The sequence below is a fragment of the Alligator mississippiensis genome, chromosome 2 (genome assembly GCF_030867095.1).
Source record: "Alligator mississippiensis isolate rAllMis1 chromosome 2, rAllMis1, whole genome shotgun sequence".
Taxonomy (NCBI): domain Eukaryota; kingdom Metazoa; phylum Chordata; order Crocodylia; family Alligatoridae; genus Alligator; species Alligator mississippiensis.
Window position 1 is genome coordinate 104,434,938 of NC_081825.1, and position 18,728 is coordinate 104,453,665.

The 18,728-nt window shown below is 41.6% G+C and overlaps 1 protein-coding gene across 2 annotated transcripts in view; it reads left to right on the plus strand.

The window, feature by feature from the left end:
* The window catches only part of TBC1D9 (TBC1 domain family member 9), an 81,833-nt gene extending 63,939 nt beyond the window's left edge, over positions 1-17,894 (plus strand). Inside the window, exons 12-21 of one of the 2 annotated variants that reach the window (XM_006266891.2) lie at positions 2,461-2,746; positions 4,013-4,142; positions 7,930-8,028; positions 8,148-8,216; positions 10,221-10,461; positions 11,497-11,562; positions 13,595-13,681; positions 14,169-14,243; positions 14,368-14,468; positions 15,615-17,894. In XM_006266891.2, the coding sequence (XP_006266953.1) occupies positions 2,461-2,746; positions 4,013-4,142; positions 7,930-8,028; positions 8,148-8,216; positions 10,221-10,461; positions 11,497-11,562; positions 13,595-13,681; positions 14,169-14,243; positions 14,368-14,468; positions 15,615-16,337 (1,877 nt within the window). In that variant the 3' untranslated portion in view covers positions 16,338-17,894. Of the gene's footprint in view, positions 1-2,460; positions 2,747-4,012; positions 4,143-7,929; positions 8,029-8,147; positions 8,217-10,220; positions 10,462-11,496; positions 11,563-13,594; positions 13,682-14,168; positions 14,244-14,367; positions 14,469-15,614 lie in introns of those variants that run through there. The other variant, XM_019489779.2, reaches the window with a different exon arrangement.
* The last annotated feature ends 834 nt before the right edge of the window (positions 17,895-18,728 follow it).

Here is an 18,728-nt window from a genome sequence, read left to right on the forward strand (position 1 = left end):
GGAGAATTTATCAAAAAAAATGCACAGTTCACAGAACAGGATTCCAGATGTTGGTACTGAAACCAATGGATGGTATGTGAACAGAAGTGGCGAGGAGGGAGCCACCTCAGAGGCTTAAAAGCAGCTACCTAATTAGATATTTCTGGTCCGTGTTAACTTCTTACCTGCTTGAATTAAGATGGAATTCTACTAAGGATTTTATTTGGCTTGAAGCAATCAGGCTAGAAATGTTGAGAACAGAGTATGGAAATAGAAAATTAATGTTAGAGAGGCTGGGGTTTGGGCAGCTTGATTCCCTTCCAGGTCATGCATCTAAAATGGCAGTAATAACTACCTGCATGAAATAAGTTGATCTTTCCCTTTCATTTCCTATGACAAAAATCATTACTTATTGGTGTCTTTGCTAGCAAAAATGATACTTGGGCTGCCCACTCAACCCTGGAGATGGTTTTACCAGATATGTTTAAGCCATTATTGGTAAGGGTAGAAATGCTTATATTGCTGTTGTCTATGTAGTACATGTTCTGTGGACAAAATCCTCCAGCTTTCTGTGCTGCCACAGGCAACTTTCACAAGTATTACATTCACTTTACTAATTTAAAAAAAACCCAAAACTAGCAATCACGCATCTTCTAGTGACTGCAAGAATTAAGGTTGCAAAAGCCTGAAAGGGAGGTTATGCCCCTAAAATCACTGAATACTTTTTTTAAAAAATTGGGAAGGTTTAGCAATGGAAGAGTTATCCTATCAAGTCACTGTTCTGCAAGGGAGAAGGGAAACTGATGGTTATGTAGAAATTTGGTAGAAATTCTTGGAATTTGCTTAAACAAACAAAAAATGCCTGCCTTCAGAAAGTTTGAGAAACTTGTTTTTGAAAGTTAAAGAAATGCAAGTTGTATGAGCTTTCACTTAAGAACAAATTTGGAATAAACTTAAAAGTAGAAATAGACGATAGCAAGATTTGTATTAGATTTTATATTAGATTGATATTGCAGAGTTCTGGGGAAAAAGAGGGGGTGAATTATACAGAGATGAACAGACACAAAAGCTTAACGTCAGTTGAACATAAAGGAACTGTCAGAGACTGAAAGGAAGAAAAGAAAACACAAGCCTGTGGATGTTGACTTGTGTGAAGGGAGCACTGTTGATGAAAGTTAAATATCTGCCTCTATGTATATTTTAGGGGATTGGATGCATCCTCCTCCACTGCTACCAATCCTGTGATGCTAAAACAAATCCATTAATGGTGGGTTTAGGGACCTAGAAGTGTCAAACTCATCCAGGCCCACAGGCTGGATGAGGGGTGTGAGGCCAGTTTGCAGGTCAGTTTGGGTTCACAGACTGGCCCCACATACTAGAGCCAGTCTGCAGGACCAGCCCGGTGCAAGTACCACATGAACCATGTGACCTGGAATAGCCCCACGTACTGCATGCAGGATGTACCAGCCCCCCATGTAGTATGGGGGGCTGGTCCAGGACATGCACTAGCTATGGTGCATAGGGCCAGGCTAGAGCACATGCTGCATGTAGGACCCACACCAGACTAGCCCAGGATACCAGCTCCAGTGTGTAGGGCCAGTCTATGGGCCTGATCTGGACCATCTGTGGATCCAGTGTGTAAGGCCAGTCCAGCATAGATGCTGCATGCAGTGCTGGGGCTGGAGCCACTGTGTGTTGTGTGAAGCCCACAGCAGACAGGCTCGGTTGGTCTTTCATAAGTGCACTGCATGTATGCACAAATGGCATTGCAGGCTGGATGATAAGGCTCCAAAAGCTGGATCAAGCTGACAGGCCATATCTTTGACACCTGCCTCAGACCAAGAAAAACCCCTATTTACTCTAAATAGGTTTTTGTAAACAGCTAGCCCCTGCATCAGTAGAGGCTGACCTTTTTGGCAGATGTGCCAGACATTAGCCCTGCACCCTTCCCAAGTACCTCTGCAGTTTCCTTCCCCTGCCCAATCTGCTGCTCTGCATTCTGTTCCCAGCCTTATGCTTCCAGCTAGATCTGCTATTCTGCTTTCTGTTTCTTTCCCTGTGCTCCCTGCCTGATTTGCTGCTTTGCTTTCTGCTTCCTAATCCATCTGCTGCTGTGCTGCCACGTGAGACACTCAGAGGCTACCTGTGCCTCTTGTGGCATCTGTGCCATGGGTTGGTCATGCTTGCCATATGTAATAGTGTTTGATATGACAAAAGGTGAGGGAGAGTCTCAAGTATATTGTTATTGCGCTTGCTCCTATATCCTGGATGAAGCAAAAAGGTGCCCTCCCCAGAACACTTGGCCCATCTAGTTCTTTCCACCCTGAAGAAAACTATGCACATTGCAAGTTAACAATAGGAATGATGTATAAATGCATACAAGTTTCAGAAGAGGTTCTTAATGTTTTTTTCTAGATGGCTGTATGTATTCAGCAGCTGAGCTAATGTTAGTATGTGCCTAACATCACTTATTTCCAACAGGTGCTCTGGTAGATCAAGGTGTTTTTGAAGAGTTGGCTCGGGACTACGTTCCACAGCTTTATGACTGTATGCAGGACTTAGGTGTTATCTCCACCATCTCCCTCTCCTGGTTCCTTACTCTCTTTCTCAGTGTAATGCCATTTGAGAGTGCTGTGGTTGTGGTGGACTGTTTCTTCTGTGAAGGAATAAAGGTGATATTCCAGTTAGCATTGGCTGTGCTAGAGGCTAATGTGGACAAGCTGCTGAATTGCAAAGATGATGGAGAAGCCATGACAGTCCTGGGGAGGTATTTATTTATTTATATTTATATGTTTATATATAAACATATATTATATATATAAACATATATGCTTCCTTTTCATTTTTCTTCTTAACTTTCTGAAACATGTTCTGATTCAGGAAACATTTAATTTATATCACTATCCTCTCTGTAAATCTTCTAGCTGCTTGTAACACCTTCTTTCAAATGGGAATTATGCATATGTAAGGGGTTTTGTATATATACAGTAACCAAATCTACCTATTGAGTTGGCCACAGTTTCAAAAAAAGTATGACAATCTCAAAAGTGTACCAAGATGGAGTAAGCAGAGATGTTACTCTTTATGAATTGCTGCCCCTCTCTTAGTCAGGCTTTAACTTCTTTCAAGTTGCTGGAATATCCTTCTGTGTCTAGCATTATAAAGGTTTTCAGAGGGTTCTGGTAAAATATTTCACTTCTTGGCTGTTATCATTTTAAGTACAGTTACAGGGAAAAATGCCTGAACCCAAGAGTAATTAATGTTAGGAATGGATTAGTAAGAGATTTTGGTGGAACTAAACAGACGGTTAAAAAAAACCAACTTGGAAAGTGGCAGGACAGAAATGCAAGGCAAGTAAATTAATTTAGCTGAATCATGCATTTCTGAATTAAGTCAGCTCTGTGCAACCGTATAGCCCAATCTGGGTCCTTTTTTAATTAGAATAAAGTGATACTGGTCTTCTCATCTTCCTGCTCAGAAGTAAGCTCTAACCCTTGTTGATGATTTATAAAGTGTTTGGGATTTGGAAAGTGTTCTGCAGTTGCAGGGTGGAAGACAGATAGTGAACAGCAGCTAAGTTATCTTGAGGGAAAAGCAGTTGAAGCTCATTACAGCCAGCTGGGGGTTAAATAGGGGAGATCAAGGCTGAAGCACACCAAGCCTCTGTTCTAGCAGTCGTGAGGTGTATGGTGTCCCACATCTCTTGCTTCGAATAAGACTCTCAAACAAAACATTTTAAAAACCTATTTTGCCCATTGCAATCAGTAGCTTGCAGATTGTACCATCTAACTGTAATCAGCTAGATTTGAGCTGCTTCTGGCAAATGTTGTTTTGAGTTTAAAGAAAACCCAACTAATTCATTTCTGGAAAGAAACAATGAAAAATAGGCATCCCGTTCAACTAATGGAATATACTAATAGGAAGTGGTTCAGGGATGCTTATATGAACTCAGCTGAGTTTAGTTCGGGGGAGTGAAAGAGGGGAGGGAAGCCATGCTGAGCTTTCTCATGGTAATTTTTTTCTCCTTCTCTAGGTATTTGGACAGTGTGACCAATAAGGATAGTACTTTACCACCAATTCCTCATCTTCATTCGCTACTCAGCGATGATGTTGAGCCTTATCCAGAGGTGGATATCTTCAGACTCATCAGGACTTCCTATGAGGTAATTTAGGATATTACCTAGAGCTAGCCAGTGGACAGCAATTCCGTTACATGAAGGCCTTTGAATAATAATTAAACACATTTCAAAACTCTCTTGAAAAGAAAATTAAAAAAGATTGAATTGACTGAAACATTTGCTTTCAATATACATTTTTCATGTTACATTATAATGTAAGATAAGAGCATTCCAAACCTAAAGTTACTTCTGTGCGGGCCGGGCCCCGATCCTGCCGCCAAGTGCGAGTCGGGGGGGCGATCCGCGGCCCATCTTTTGCGCACACGGGCTGTGGCCAGCAGCCCGGGCACGCGGGGTCGGAGAAAACCGGCAGCGAGCTAGAATCGGTCACAAACGCGTAGTGGTTGATTGAAAAGATTATTTACTTACACCCAAAGATGGTAGTGGTGTAGGCTGGACAGCTTTCCAGGTGCAGCTCCGCTTAAATCCTCGCTGGAGGACTACGACAAATTCGGTTGCTCCCACGGAGTTGTTTAAGCTCCGCGGGTTCGGTTCGGTTCCCTGGACCCCGGGAGTTGTTTAGGCTCCGTGGGTTCGAAAATTGGGTTTACAGGAAAGGGATATGTCTTGGATTGCGATTGGCAACGGGGAGAGGCTAGAGGCGGTTCATTCTTTTTCCTTTTTCCCTCCGGAGTAGTTAGAGCTCCGTGGGTTCAATTATTAAGCCTCTATTGCCTGCTTGAGATGCGTTGGGTCCGTGAGGATCCGCAGCGCTTAGAGATCTTCACACTGGGTGAAGTCTCCTCCTCCTGGTGTTCTTGGAGTCCTCCCTTGCAGGGGGGGTCTCCTCGGAGTTCTCCAACTTGGGCGGAAACCAGTCAAGCCTTTTGTACGGCTAGCAAGCCAATAGCTAGCTGCCACGTGTGCCTACATTTGGAACTGGCCAATAATGTGGCGCGAATCCAAATACAAATGGTGGGAACTCCTTTGCAACGTGCATCACTAGTATGCAAAGAAATGCACCCTGCAAAGAAGCTGTAATTTGGCGGGAAATCCCCAGTTGCACCAGAGTTCTCTCTCGCAGCAGAGAACTCTATCATGCAAAGAAAGCTACAATTTAGGCGGGAACAATAATTTAGCGGTGCCGAAGCACACACAAACAAAAACCACAACTTTGGGTTGTGACAACTTCAAAATGAAAAGGCAAAACATTTGCATTTTTAAAAAGTGCAAACTAGTTTTGACACTTTAATTTTTATTTCAACTGAAATTTTGGGGCAATGGACTGGATTTTACAAAGACGTTTTATTTTGTTAACATCTTTTCTAGCATGTAATAGGTCGATAAGAGTTTTTGCAGATTGCTAATTTAGGTGGGCATACAAAACTGAAAATTGGAAGAGTTAAAGCAAAAGAAGCAAAAACTAATTAATTAACCAATGCTTATAAAGTGCATACTAGAGCCCACAAAAAACTGCAGAACTAAAACATTTCACACCAAAAGAGTAAGTGTTTGTTTCCAGTCCTTATGTTTTACATTATAAAATAGTCAGAAAATATCCCTGATGTTAAATGTTATATATTTTATATGGCCTGGCAGGTGGGAGGAGAGGATCAAGCCCATGTGGCTCGTCCAGGGGTGGGGGCAGGGGCTCCCCCTGCTGTGTGCACCCCAGTGGAGGCCCCACGCTGCACATGCCCCCCCTGCCCCCATCTGTGCACACCGGAGGCCACTACTGCTGCAGGCTGAGCTTTGTGCCCCAAACCCTGCTGCCTCTGGCCCAGGAGCGCCCTGATGCCACGTCATCCATGTACGGGGGGGGAGGAGCACATGCCCCACAAAAGACAGGGCAGAGTGGGTGGCTGCAGCAGCTGTGAGGTAGGGATTGGGACGGGCAAGCCCTGCACAGCTGGGGCAGAGCGGGGGACGGACCCACAAGTGGCTCATCCAGGGGTTGCAGGGAGTGGGGGGGTACACAGCCCAGGAGGGCATAAGGGATGGGCCCCATGCCCCCAGATCTGCACATGGGGTGGGGAAGGCTGGGGGGCACTGCGCTGTTCCCGGCGGGGGTGTTTGGTCGTGCTGCACTTAGGCCGGGCAGCAGCGTCGCTGGGAAGGGGGTGGGGAGTTGCAGCCCACCCAAAATTCACCATAGCCCCCCCCCAGCCCCAACTCCCAGCGCCCCTGCCACCCAGCCTGAGCGCAGCGCAACCAAACACCCTTGCTTGGAATAGTGCATTGTTGCCCCGGCCCCAGCCAAGCCCGCCCCTCCCCACGTGCAGATCCGGTCACATGCACCCCCCATTCCCTCCTGGGCTGCATGTTCCTCCCCTTGCCGCACCCTCTGGATGAGACAATAGTAGCTCCATCCCCTACCCTGTCCCGGCTGTCCAAGTCTTGCCCCTGCCCCACTCCCTACCTCACCGCCGTTGGCGGGGGGTTATCAAGGCCCCAGTAGTGAGGGAAGGAGTGGGGCTAGGGCTGGGGTCTCGATCTGCACCCTCCCCTTCCCTCCCCCCTGCCCTCTCCACAGACTTACCTGCTGGGCTGGGAGGATAAGATCTTGGGGTCTTCTTCAATTCCAAAGGTGATCTCTGACTTAAAAAGGTTGGAGACCACTGATATAAGGCCTCCATCCAGCTGTGCATAGTTCTGAATTCTGAACTTTTTTTAAAGACTTCTGTGACCTTAACTAGGGATAAATAAACTGGCCTCATATGGAGCCACAGTCTTCATTTTAAGGGCTCACGTAACACCAAAGACCATAGGTTTTTTGTAGGTGAATATAAACTTATAAAAACATACCTCAACGACCTAGCTCAGGTTGGGACAGGTAGGTGCTAAGACCAGGCCACCACCACCACTTCTCCTGCAGCGGCAAGGGGAGTCATCCCAAAGCCACCAGTTCTCTCTGCATTGGCACATGAGAGTGACTGCTGCAGAAACCACCTGATGCCAAATGTCACCAAAGCCCCACATCCATGGGCTGAAGGAAATAGCTCCACAGATGGGATCCAGCCTTCAGGCTGTAGGCTGCTGACCCCTGCCCTAGAGTACAGACATTTAAATTGGTGATAAATTTAGCTAAATATCATTTAATGCTCTTATTAAAGAAATATTTTTGCCTTTAGTGTATTTAAATCTAGGCAGTGTGCCGCATGTGAACCTTTCTTTTTCTTTCTCTCTTGGTGTGGTGCAGATGGGGTTAGGTTGGTTTTATGGCAGACCTTCTGTCAGGTCTTCTACATCTTCCAATAGATAATGAGGGCAGTCTGTCATTCAGTGTCATTCAATACATCTATTATACTTTCGTATTGCAAAGAATATTCTGTCTGGTCAGAGCCACCATGTGGGAAATAATATAACCCTTATCCATTTAGTTTTATTGGAAATTGTGCAAAAATAGCAAGATGTGCTGGAAAGTGACTGTTTCCTTTAACATAAAGGACATCGTATTCACTTTTTTCCCCGAAGGATTGGAAATTCTCTCTTAGAACCTATCTCATGACACTTGCATTGGTGGTGTACTGACTCTGAGAACTAAGTCAGAAAGTAGTATTATCTGAAGCACAATAATTTGCCACTTATGTAAAGAGACACCTGTTGCTATGCTATGAAAGCTCATACCTTTCTGAACCAGTTACTCTCTAAGGTGCCACCCTGCTCTCACTTCTGCCAGATTGTTTGTCAGAGATGTGCACCTGATACCTTTTTATGAACACTTACAGAATGAGGGAATACCTTTCTACTTTTTTAAGCACAAGAAGCAAATGAAGCGTTCCAGATAGTAATGTACAGATACAAAGTCTATTTTGTCTCCCTCTTTCTTTAGAAATTTGGAAGTATACGAGCAGATTTGATTGAACAGATGAGATTCAAACAGAGACTGAAAGTGATCCAAACCCTTGAAGACACTACAAAGCGTAATGTGGTAAGTCTTTGAATTATCACCCTTTAAGATGTAGGGGTTATTTATTTTCTGAAATAAAAGTAGTTTTTAAATGGTACATTTATAGTAAGTTTTTTAATGTTAATGTTACATTTCAAAAGGTACGAACCATTGTAACTGAGACTTCTTTTACCATTGACGAACTGGAGGAACTCTACGCTCTTTTCAAGGTAAAGCTGAAGTCAAGATTATATGTATGCAGGAAATACATATTGATGTGATGTGAAAACAAAGTGTCTTTTAATGAACTGATTAAATTTGTGAGTTGGTTAGTGTTATCCTGTGCCTTCACAAAAATTAGAATTAGCAACTGGATAAATATGGCCAAAAGACAACTGAAAATACAGGAGAGCAATATTTTGAGAACTGATGAAATAATTATTTGTCTAAATAATTAGATTGAAAAAATCCTGCGGAAATCAGTTTCCTAGGAGAAGAAAGAAAAGAAACCTAGGAGAAGAAAGAAAAGACATGCATTTGGGGCCACCTGTTCAATCAGCCCCCAATTAAGTATATATCATAGAATAATAGAAAATTAGGGTTGGAAGGCATCTCAGGAGGTTATCTAGTCCAACCCCCTGCTCAAAGCAGGGCCAGCCCCAACTAGATCATGTCTCTACCTGATTTGGGGACATCATCTGAGGACAAAATTTGGTTGAGAAATATCTTCCTTCTGCTAAATTTTGAATAGCCCATAAGTGTTGCATGTTAGTAACTACTTGTTAACATTCATGGATTTAATTTATACTAAATCTTCTGTAATTTAATTTGCTGTCAAGGGGCTGGCTTGAAGTAAAGCATTCTAATAGTAAGTAAAAGCTGGGGAATGAGATAAGGTTTGTAGATTTCAAGGCCAGAAGGGGCCTGTATAATAATCTAAAAGAGAGACAAGCAAATGACAGTGAATAAATCTCATTTACTGCAAATCAGCTGTTCCACAGTAACAAAAACAGTTAACAGCAGTAAGTGCAAGCTAAACTGAGCTAATTTAGCCCTAGATGTACAAGAGCTGAGTTTATTGTGGTGTATCTTCATTTATTTTGAGATAAGCGTGGACATACAGTTACCATGCAACAGCCACTCAACAGTTAATCCCATTCCCATTCCTCTTTTAACTTGTAAATTGTTTACTTGCTTGTTTGTGCTTGTAATCCAACCTCGTGTATAACACAGGCTAAAAACTTTCACCAAGCACTTCTTGTATTAAGACCAAGATGTCTGATTGAGCAAAGGCACATTGTTTAGAAAGACCTTCAGACTTGAACTTGGGAGTTCAAATGATTGGAAATCCATCCTATTGCAAAGAATATTGTTCCAGTAGTTAACTTAACCTCCCTTTTAACAATGTTTTGCCCTTCTTCAGTCTCTGTGACATACACACAACAATAGGTTGTCTTCCTCTGGTTGGTCAGTTTCTGGAATAGTGAATAGGGATTTCTTTTTTCTTTGTCTCCCCTGTTACTAGTCTCAATACTTATTGGATTGGCAATCCTGTCATACAAGTTTCTAGCCTGTCTCCCATGCATATTCTCTGCCTCTGAAAGTGGTAAAACTTGTACAGAGAGGCAGTCCAACCTGGTGGATCACACTGCAGAATCAGTGCCTATAGACTTGCTCCCAGTCCCACTAAAATCAGTTCTAAAGCTCTGCTTGATTTAGCAGGAGCAGGATAAGACCCTAATCCAATATGTTTCAGATCGTGCAGGTATTCCTGAAAGAATATTTAAAATGCAGACAGACTTTTGTCCAGAATTATCAGTGTTTTGTAATTAGCCCCTACCTTGACTTGAAACATTACTTAGCTGTGAAAAAACAAGACCGGGTGCATGACACCTTATTTGAGGCACACCTTACTACCTTGGTTGCAACAACTGTTTACGTCTTTGTTTTTGGGGGGACCAGAACTAGATTCACTTCTGTTTCTTAAAGGAATTTGACATTGCATTGGCTGTAGGAAAGTCATTCTGAGGTTTTTTTGGTTTGGTTTGTTTTTTTGGTTTTTTTTAGAAGTGCCAGTGCTTGTTGGATAGAAATCTTGCTGCTAAACTCAAATGATGTTTCTTGTTTTTAAATACGTATTTTGTGGGGGGGTTATTTTATTTACTACATAACTTTGTATTGTTGAGCTGTTTAAAGAAATGGCAGTAGTCTTATAGCATTTGCCTTGTGTTCAGGCAGAACATCTGACTAGCTGTTACTGGGGAGGGAACAGCAATGCTATTGACCGGCATGACCCCAGCCTGCCTTATCTGGAACAGTACCGCATTGATTTTGAGCAGTTCAAGGGGATGTTTGCTCTCCTCTTTCCTTGGGCTTGTGGGACCCACTCAGATGTGTTAGCTGCACGCTTATTCAGACTGCTGGATGAAAATGGAGATTCTCTGATCAACTTCCGGGAATTTGTTTCTGGGCTGAGTAAGGCAAATTCATAGTACGATCTTAAAATATCCTGAGCAAAACAGCCTGTTTCTAAATATGACTTAGTCTATCAGAAATGCTGGTGGTGTGTTAAATATTAAATGGTTTGGCATGTGCTAGTTCTATGCAAGTGCCTTGTATATGAAAGAGCTGGAAACATTAGTGCTCTATTCATCTTTTTCTTTTTTTGGAAAGCAGTCAAAACTTGTCTTGGTAATTTTTTTCAGTATAAAATTTCTCTGCGTTTTCAAACTTATACTTACAGTAGACTGTTGGTATTTGTCAAAAAAACATTTGCTGTTTCATTTTACTTAATGGAATTAAGTTAATACATTCAACTGGAAGGTGAAATAAATTTCCATTTTACCTCAATCATCTGATTTTTGCCTAAAGATAGGTGATTATAGAATATTTAAATGTTAAATGATTGAGTAATTTAAACATTCAAAGAATTACAGTGGAATACTAGAATATTGTATTACTCATTTTTTTTCACAGTCCAAGTAGTATCTGTGCTGAGCATTACTTTAAAACCAGAGAATAGTTTCTCCCAGAGTCAATCTTTGATTATGGTCTTGTCTGCCCAGGTCTTTGTCAGAAATCATTGAATTGTTTTAAGTCATATGATGCTCTTATTTGGTCCACAGCTTCTCAGTTGTTAGGCATACACAAATGCTCTTTTCAAATAACCCCCCCCCCATAGCTATTAAAGTAATAATATGACAATAATAGGCTGTTTTTGAGAGCTGCGAATGTAAAGGCATTTTAAGTGAAGAATAATGGGTTAGTGTTTAAAGCATAGAACTGAGTCAGGTGGTCTCTGTTCTATTCCCAGTTCAACCACAGACTCATTGCATGATCTTATAAGTCAAGTGACTTGCTTCTGTTTCCAGGCAATACCTTCCAAGCTATCTAAAATAGTTAAGGAATAGTTCATAAATGTTCATGAAGCTCCCTGAACTCCTCAACTTAAGCAACTGTGGAAGTACAAAATAGTAGCAGTACTAATGCATTTAATATAATCTGATTCAGGTGCAGCATGCCATGGAGATCTTACAGAAAAACTGAAGCTGCTTTATAAAATGCATGTTTTGCCTGGTGAGTAAATGTGAAAAAAACCTAACAAACAAACCTCCTGACTTCTCAGAGCAGAAAATTTGAGTGTGACCACTCAATCTGGCAAATTAAAATGGAAGAGTGGGCTTTTGCTCAGCTGTTAAGAAAGTGAAGGGGTAAAATAAGGCTTTGGCTCCTCAATAGGTCTGGGGATCTTTCTGTATATATTTCAGTCTTCTGCTCTGCCTGTCACATGGACCATTTTTAAAGGCCGTCTGCCAGTGTCCTGGTGATTTGATGACATCCCTTTTTTAAATATTGTAGCAAAGAAACTATTCTTGTCTGAGGCCCCCTTCAATATGGTGCTTACACCCATGAATGACTATAAGTGCTTGAATAGTCCTAGTTATTTAAATGTGTCTAGCATGAGTACCTGTCTGAAGATGCCCAAGTGCTAGAAAAGATGCTAGGAGACCTTTTGTCATGTGATTTGTACCTGGACCTAACCACTTCCAGTGCGTGTTGGTGTTGAGACTAAACTAGCATGACAATACTTACTGAAGTGCAAATCAGTGAACTCTAACTCAAGGCCAGAAATTCTATTGTCTTTTAAAAAAAAGTAGTAGTGAGTGCTCTTGTTTTGTGCAATTTATGATGAGCTGTGGAGTCCCTACAATGCTTCCAACTAGCAAAGGCAGTTTGCACAGCACTCTCACAAGCACATGGAACAGAGTATCAAAAGCTTAGAGATGGAGTGGCAAGTCAGGATCTGAGGGAATATGAGAGAGGATAAACAAAGAGCCATTTGCCCATCAATAGGGGGATATAGGAAGAGGGACAGTCTGTAGGAAAGTAGAACATCCTACCCAATTGATCCATCTCCTTGATCTAATTTACAGATCATTGAGATACCAATATATGTCATAGCACAGGGCTGTCCCAAGTGCTGGCCTGCAGGTCACGTTGCCCCTGGAAGGGTAGCACGCAGTCCATGGCTGCTGCCCCACTACCATTTCCCCTACCCATTTGCTCCTGCTGCAGCAGCCAGGAGGGGGCTGGAGTGACTGAGCTGCTTGTGTGGCAAAGGGAAATGCACTGTCCACACTGCTGGTGGGTGGTGCATGCAGCCAGGGGAGTGGGACAGTGTGCTGTGCACGTGACAGGGGTGAGCCAAGTTGCCTGTGCTGCGGGATAGGAAGGCAGCCCACATGGCGGAGAGAGAGGTGAGCTGGGCTAGCCAGGCTGTGGGTGGCAAGGTGGGGAGGTGCTAGGCAGCCTAGCTGTTTCCTCCCATACACGCATGCAGCAACACTCTTCCTCCTGGCTGTACAGGGTGAGCTGGGCTGCCTGTGCTCTGGGGGTGCCCAAGTGGTACATGTGGCAAGGGGCACTGAGAAGCTCCCCCCTTTCCTATGCTTGGCATGTGACACACAGCAACACTCCCTGCCACTGCCCCCTCTGCCCTGGCTGTGTGCACAGCACAGGAGGAGCCAGGGTGCCTGTGCTGGAGTGTGCTGCCTGTGTAGCTGGGAGATTTTTGGGGGGGACACACACATAACTGTATGCATAGTGAGGGGGTAGAGCTGGGCAGCCCATGTGGCATACGCAGTGAGGGGGGAGGAAGGGAAGCTGGGCTGCCTGCACCGTGCCAAGGAGAGGAGATGCGGACAGGCTGCTCACTGGAGCTTGCTGTGTAAGCCCCTGGATCTGTGGCTTGCAAAGTATGCGGTCCCTGGCTGCCTGGAAGTCGGACAGCCCTGTCATAGCAGATCAGGCCACTGATCCATTTGGTGGCCACTGATCCATCTCTGATAGTGACTGGCCAGTACCAGACATTTTGGAGGAAAGTGCAAGAAATCCAACAGGGGACAGCTATGGAATAATCGCTCTAATCTTTGAGAGTGTTAAATTGATGGGTTTCTGGGTGTACAGTTTTATTGTTCCAGCTGACATAAGTGTAGATGCTCTCATGGTATATTTCCAAAGTTTGAACATGAAAATGAATTGTGGCAAATCTGTTGTGATTTTTTTCTAACCAGACAATGCAGTCAAGCTCTTTTCCTTCGTTGCACAGATCCATCCCCTGAGCAAGAGGAGCCAGATTCTGCTTTTGAAGCAACTCAGTACTTTTTTGAAGACATTACACCAGAATGTACACACGGTGGGTCATGCCCTGCCCCCAACCCCATAAGTACATTATCTTGTCTCTTCAGTATTCAAGACACTAAATATTTCTCTGTTCACACTAATAACTCCCCCCAGTCTCATGGGAGACAGCTTAATGGAGAAAATGTAGGTGAAGTAAGTAGATGCATATGATAAATGCAGTTTACCATATTGATATCACATTAGTATGTGGTGGTGGTATTACTGCTTCAATTGCAGTAGCGCCTGCGAGTCCGTCATTGTCTAGACCATTGTAGTGTACAAAGGATAGTCTTTATATATGTAAATATATAAATTGTTAATTGTATGGAACATGTAAGTAGATGTAAGAATAAGCAAAAAGTTGGGCATAATTTACTCCATTATTAACACTGCCCTTTTTAAAAGATAAACAGATTCTTTGTGTTGCAATGCAAATATGAAAACAGTACTCACATATCTCTAGCTATATTAAATCTTGTTTTTTCACGACTTGCCAACAGTTATTGGCATAGACAGCAGGAACAAACAAGGAGCAGATGATGGGTTTGTCACCATTAGTCTGAAAGCAGATAAAGGTATGTATTTAGTCTGTAAATGTTACTGCTTGAAAACTAGTTTCTCTTTACCCCACACAAATGCTAATTCAACATGACTTGATGGATTTCCCTTTTCCTTTTCTGGGCCATTTGTTTACATTAGGTAAGAAAAACTCTCAAGAGAATAGAAACTACCTGAGAATGTGGAGCCAAGAAAATAAATCCAGAGCTAAGAACACAAAGGACTTGCCCAAACTGAATCAGGTATGTTGTTGATATTTACTGTTATTATTTTTCATATTATTTAGAAACTTTGTCATATGCCCAAAAATAGAAGCAGTAGATGCAGTTTCAAAACTAACATTTACTCCAAGTTTTAAATTATACTTTCGTTTAAAAATGTTGCAAAGTTAAAATGGCTTTGTTAAGAATGGAAAAGAGGTGGGCCAAGCTTAATGTATGAGGATTGTTCACTATCATTTAAAAATGCCCTGGGAGAATAATGTCACTTCTAGAATTTCAGAAATAAGTTCTGTATTCTGTTGATCAATATACTGGCAAAAAAAATCTTAACTGGCTCATTCCTTAGACCTATACAGCATCTCTTCTTTCCGTTAGTAGCTGTGAAGGGTTATTCCCTAACAGTAATTCACCTGTTTTTATCTAGACCAAAATTAATTTTTAAAAACAAGACCTGTGCCGTTTACATCGGAGATATTTCTGCAGTCAAATAGCCTAAACGCTATTTTTTTCCCTGCATTATGTCTAGTTGCTCCCTGTTCACACTACCTTCCAGTTTATTATTCTGTCCGTGCATATTACGTGATTCTGAAGACTGAAAGCTGAGTGTTCAATTAGATTACCATTTACAATAATGGTACCTCTTTTTGCTCCAGACCTTCAGATTGTTGATGGAACCCCAAGATCCCTTTACTTGACTTTTAATGTCCTCATATTCATTAGAAACTTTGTCACATGTCTCAAGATACAAGCAGTAGATGGAGTCAATATTAGTTTTGAGCTTTTTAGGAACCCACTTTAGAGCCACTATTTTCTGGTGAGGATAGCCTGAACAATCATTGTACCATGGAACTGATGGGAAATAATTGTACCAGTGGGCGAGGTAGATATTAGCAACATCCACTCTTTGATGGCAATAACTTTGAGAGGTACAAAATAGCATTTTTTCAGATCATAGATAATATTGTAGAACAGCAAGATTGCTTTTAACTTTATCACATGAATTACTTGATGTCCTAGTATGCACACAAAGATGTGCATGCTAGGTGCAGTCTTTATTCTCCAAAATAAAGAATTTGAGATTTCTTTATTCTGACTTTATAACCAGGTCTCAGGGACTAAATTTGCTCTCTTCCCTTTCATTAGTTATTCTTTTTCCTCTGTGCATAGGGCCAGTTCATTGAATTATGCAAGACAATGTATAATATGTTCAGTGAAGACCCCAATGAACAAGATCTCTACCACGCTACTGCTGCTGTGACAAGTTTGCTATTGGAGATAGGTGAGGTTGGTAAACTGTTCTCTATCCAGTCTACAAAAGAAATAGACCAGGGCAGTAAAAGCTGCAGCACAGCTCTTCAGAGTGGGCTGTTCCAGAAAAAGGAAAGCCAGCAGTATCCCCTTGAACAGCAGGAATCGTTCCAAGGTGGCCTTACTGCCAATGATGAGACTATTTGCACGGATAACTCATTGGGTGCACAGATGGAGGATATTAAGCTTGAGGATTCGTCTCCCAGGGACAATGGAGCCTGCTCTTCCATGCTTATTTCTGATGATGATACTAAAGATGACAGCTCCATGTCCTCCTATTCAGTACTGAGTGCAGGCTCACACGAGGAGGAAAAGCTGCACTGTGAGGACATAGGTGAAGATACAGTTTTGGTGCGAAGCAGTCACAACACTTCTCTGCCTAGAAGCACTAGCATTGACAGAGACTGGGCCATCACCTTTGAGCAATTTTTAGCCTCCCTTTTGACTGAGCCAGCCCTGGTGAGATACTTTGATAAGCCAGTGTCTATGATGGCTAGAATTACTAATGCTAAGAATGTAAGGATGATGGGCAAGCCAATAACTTCAGCAAGTGATTATGACATTTCTACGATGTCAGGCTGAGACAACAGTTGAGATGGGGCGGCCTTTGTTTTTTATTTAATTATTTTTATTACATATTTATTAGTACCTGGAACAGATCCTGGTATCTTCAAAAAATGGTAGTTTTCACTAATGTGAAAATGTTGGAGTGCAAACATAACTGTCTTGAACTATAATCATTCTTTCTGTGGGAAATGTTACAAGAATGCAAATTTTATTCAAAATACAGAAAAAATACAGTTGTCAGTGAAATGTGTGTATTATTAACCTTGCTGTCAATATAAACATGGTGAAGATTAGTCCCCCATTTTACTATAAACTGAATACCAGATATTTGCGTGCATTTTTAAAACAGGCCTAAAAAAAGGTTGGATTATTGACAAGATGGGCGATATCTCTAAAATTTAAAGGGACACTGTCAACCTTCATAGGACTTGAAAGGAAGTGTAATGCAGCATCCCTTTTTTTTCCTCTCCCCTGCCCCCCAATACCATGTATTTTTTAAAAAGAGGCTAACCAGTTTTAACCAATGCCTTGTTTTTTTGGTTTTTTAATATATGAAAGACCACTCTAGGGATACTGCCTGGGACCTGTTTTCCTTTGCCTAAGGAAAGTATATTTAAAAGAAAAAGAAATCAAAAGTTGGTCCTGAGTTTAAGTGGTGCATTGGGCCAATTAGTTGAGGCATACCAGTTACTGTAGCCAGTAGCATGCAAGGGAGGGATGGTGCTAGCATCACAGATGGCCTGTTTGGCTTTCCCAGCCTGAAAGCTCAGGTATCTGTTTTGCAGCTGGAATGGGGAACAGTCCTTGGTACAAGTCCAGAGGGACATTCAAACCCAGGGTTTCCTTAGCAAGATGCCTTAGTTCACTACTTTGCCCCAAAGATGTATGGAGACACCCGGATGGACTGATAGTGTCCCTTTTGACCTTTTGACAATGGGAAAGATTTTTTTAAATATAAAAAAAAATACTTCTGTACCTGGATTTGCAGTTTATCTGCAATATTCAGCTCTTTAAACTAACCTTTACCACCAATGTCATATATCCTTGTTAGATTAAGAAGTTTAAAATCTGTATTGCATAAGTCTTCATTTACAATGCTGTAAAGTAGAAGTAATGTAAACTGAAAAAATTCTGAAAGATAATGTAACTGAATGTTTAAGTCTTACACTGTCACTTTATATAAAATGAATAGTATCCTGTATCAATTTACTGAATGATATGTTAAAATGAAAACTGGAGCACCTGCACTTTGAATCCTTGCTTCTTTTATACAAATATTCAAGGTTTTTTTTATTTTGTTAGCTGTTTTCTAATTCACGGTGGTTCAGTTCAGGGTCATTCCTACATGCCTAAAGTCTATATGCTGTCTTCAGAATATTTCCACCAGAATACTGTAGATTTTTTTTATACTACTGTATATTATGTTCATGTAACTGTTCCAGATTTTTTTTTTAGCTAAAGCTGCTGTTTGATTCTTTTGTTTTAAAAGAATGCTTTTAAAACTGTCAGATGATGTGGTTTTTAACCACCAATAGGGTAAATGTGAACAAATAAAATACTCTCTACACGGAATTTGGGTTTTTTTTAATCTTTAAAGTCACAGTAGATGGAAAAGCAGGCAATTGTATTTTATTGTAGATTTTGCTATACAAATGACTTAATCTCCAGCTATTGGTTTCAGAACACAAAACACATATCTGCCCTTTCATACCTTTGTTTTATTTCAGTATAGTCATATTTGTAACTGAGGAACTTATTTGAGTGCAGCCAGCCACCAGTGTGGGTTTCTCACATTCCACAATTTCATTAAACAGCTTTTCTTAGTTATGTTTGAAGTTAGGCACTCAAGTTGAAATTACAAAAAAAGAAAAATATTTTGAAAAGAGTACAGATAAACTGAAGTTTCATCATTAGAGTGATAATGTTTACAGTGCAAAGCAGATGAGATGCTTCATTAAATGGGACACTATTATGTACTCTGACTTCTATCACTTTTCAGACATGTCAAACTGGTTTGCAAAAGTGGGTAAGTAATAGCATATGTATTTTTAGAGGTGGGAAAAACTGAGAAGTGACTTGTCAAAGGCAAAACAGGGGGAGACTTGAGAACAGAAGTTCTGGGCAACTTTACACATGCAAGCACCACAGTGCTGGGTGCTTTGAAAAGTGCCCGGCACTGCGTCACTTAGTTGTATAAGTGGCAAAATGTACTTCAGCGCTGAGAAAATGGCAGTGGCATGCTTTTGAACTAAAATACATAGAAGGTGCTTTAGTTCAAAAGCGCACCACTGTTATTTTCTGCATGCTAATGTACATTTCACCACTTCTACAACTGCACGTGGTGCAGAGGCGGATCTCCGGCGCATCACAAGATGAAAAGTTGTGTATAAATGCCCTGTGTTTTCA